The sequence below is a fragment of the Leishmania martiniquensis genome, chromosome 7 (assembly GCF_017916325.1).
Source record: "Leishmania martiniquensis isolate LSCM1 chromosome 7, whole genome shotgun sequence".
Classification (NCBI taxonomy): Eukaryota; Euglenozoa; class Kinetoplastea; order Trypanosomatida; family Trypanosomatidae; genus Leishmania; species Leishmania martiniquensis.
The window spans coordinates 287,501-290,000 of record NC_090142.1 but is presented as its reverse complement, the minus strand read 5'-3'; the positions used below and the strand labels follow the sequence as shown (position 1 = coordinate 290,000).

At 59.3% G+C, this 2,500-nt stretch overlaps 1 protein-coding gene across 1 annotated transcript; it reads right to left on the bottom strand.

Moving 5' to 3' along the window:
* Positions 1-349: 349 nt before the first annotated feature.
* LSCM1_07324 (uncharacterized protein) lies at positions 350-1,357 on the bottom strand (the record flags this gene model as incomplete). The annotated part of the gene is made up of 1 exon (XM_067324699.1): positions 350-1,357. One exon carries the CDS (start codon positions 1,355-1,357, stop codon positions 350-352), a length of 1,008 nt encoding a protein of 335 aa, XP_067181056.1.
* Between the last annotated feature and the right edge of the window lie 1,143 nt (positions 1,358-2,500).

Sequence of the window (2,500 nt, the reverse complement as noted above, 5' to 3'; positions counted from 1 at the left end):
ATTTCTTTCTCCTTTTCTGTTGTTGTCGTTGTTCTTTTTTGTGTGGTTTTTTATGTTTTTCTTATGTTTTTTCTTATGTCGATGTCCTCTGGTTGGTGCGCCCATCACTTTTGTATGTTCGTCTCGTCGTGCCGCTCCACTTACATATATATGTGGGAAGGCCCGCGAAGAAAACGCCCTCGCCCCCTCCTCCTCCTCCTCCCTTCCAATCACGCGTGCGCCACCCACACACGCACACTTCCTCGCATGCCACCAATGGACTTCACAGCATGAACAAAGGCCGCCCCACAGCGCGGCGAACGCCCCGGCATTGTTCGCCTCTCGCCTCTCCCCATTCACCAATACCTCTCTACAAATCACGCAGCATCGAGGAGTAGAGCAGGGTGCTATCACAGAGCGCATCGAGGTGGTCCGTCTGATCCCGCACATGCTTCATGAGCAGCATCGCCTCCACATCCTGGCCGACGGGGACGTTGCTGTTATCTTTGGTATTGCCCTCGTAGTCAAGCTTCTGCTTTAACTGATCGGTGTTGTTGCGGATCGAGCTAAGAAGCGCCTCGATGTAGTTGCTCACGGCTATACTTTGGACGGCCTTGAAGGAGTCGCCGGCAGGGGTGGGCATCAGGTTCATGAGGTTTAGCTTGTGGAAGGCGTCCACCTCCAACTTCACCGGAATCTCGTGAAGCGCGCCGTCCTTGGTGATGCCACTCTCCTTGGCGTACTGCGCCAGGCTGCGGCGACGCTGGTAGCCGCGCTCGGTGGACACGAGCGAGTCGTACTTGTAGTAGGCCGCTGTCGGCGTGTACGCACGAATGTGCGGGCGGCCCAGCAGGCTCGTGCGGAAGGGGTCGTAGGTCAGCAGAATCGCTGGCAGGCTCTCCTTGTGCAGCTCCTGCAGCTTGCGCATCGTGCGCGTGGAGAAGGGGTTGAAGCGAGCGCTGGAGACGACAAACTGTCCAATCACGTTCGTATCGAGGTTCTCCTGGCTGTACATGTTCTCGAAGATCGCCTTGTCGACATCCAGCAGCTTGCGCTCCTTGCGCACCCGCTCCATCCGCTCCTCCTCGGTCATGCGGTCATCCTCCTCAATGTCGATCGATGGGTTTGTCTTGACGTCCGTCACCTCGACCATGTCCTGAAGCTGAAGCCCGATAACGCTGCCGAAGATGTTGCGGCTGCTCGTCGCGGTGCGGGCATTGTAGAGAAGCGCGCACACGGCAGGAAAGGACAGATTCACCACCTTCGGCACCGGGAGCTCTGTCGATTTCACACAGCCCTTCTCATTCGCCAACTCATAGTCGAGGTCGACAGCCTCCTGAGCCTCCGTCACGTTTAGTTTAGGGAAGCCGGCGTACATTTCTTGTCACCTTTTTTCTTTCTTTCTCCTATCCAGTTAAGGTCGCTTGTGTGTTAGTGTGTGTGTCTGTGTGTCTGTGACTGCAAAGATACTGGGAAGGGGCTCACCAGTGGGAGAAGAGGGGAGGGGGGAGAGGGGGGGTGACGTGGGCGCCTGTGGCGGTCCGTTGACGTCCATCATCAGCCGTGCACAACGTACCGGGAGAGGGCGAGCAGGGGCCAGCGAAGGGAAGCAACCTCAAGACGACTGTGCATCATCGGATGCACGGCAAAGGGGGAGGGGGCACACACACAGAGACGGACGGACAGAGAGGAGGAGGAGAAGCGGCTGCCCTCTGTGGGTGACTCCTTCATCTACACATCCACCAAAGCCGCCACCGCCCCCGACGGGGCAGCACCTTCGCCAACACCGAGACGAGGAATTGGGGGGAGGAGGGGGGGGCAAAGTCGCCGTCCGAGACAAGAAAGGCGCGGGTAGTGAGCTCACAAGCTGACGCCCCTTTGCAATGGAGAGGGCGCGCCTCCATCTCCCGCCCTCAATTTCTGCTGCGCCACACGGCACCGGTAACGCGCAGTCCTCTCACATAGCTCCTTGCACTTTTCGCCTCTGCGACACAGGAGGGCTCCGCTCCTGACGGGTCTGCGTGTGACCGCACGCCTGCTTGCACGCTCCTGTTGTTATGGGCCCTCCCTCCCGTGTGCGTGTGTGTGTGTGTGTGTGTGCTCTATCCCCTCCGCACACACACAGATACACCTGCACCGAGAGAGGAACGGAGGTGGGCAAGCGGAGACGGAGCGAGCACCAACCTGCAAGATGAGGTGCACAACAGACGAGCTGGGGGGGCAAATTCGGCTGCAGAAGAACGACAGGGAAGCAACGCTGCGCCTCGAGTGGGCTGCGCTGTCGTCGTCTGCTCCCACACCTCCGCAGCGGCCTCTTCATAGGCGCGTCAGCGATACAGACGGAAGGTGGGGTGCAGCAGAGAGGAGACAGGTGAGCAAGCCCAGGGAAGTGCTGGACCCGCGAGAGCAGCAGCAGCAGCAGCGGCGGCTGCGATGGCGATGGGCGACAGGAGAGGTGCTAAGGGAGGCGCAGACTGATGTCCACTGCGACGAGCTCGACGTCCAGACACATCACCGAAAA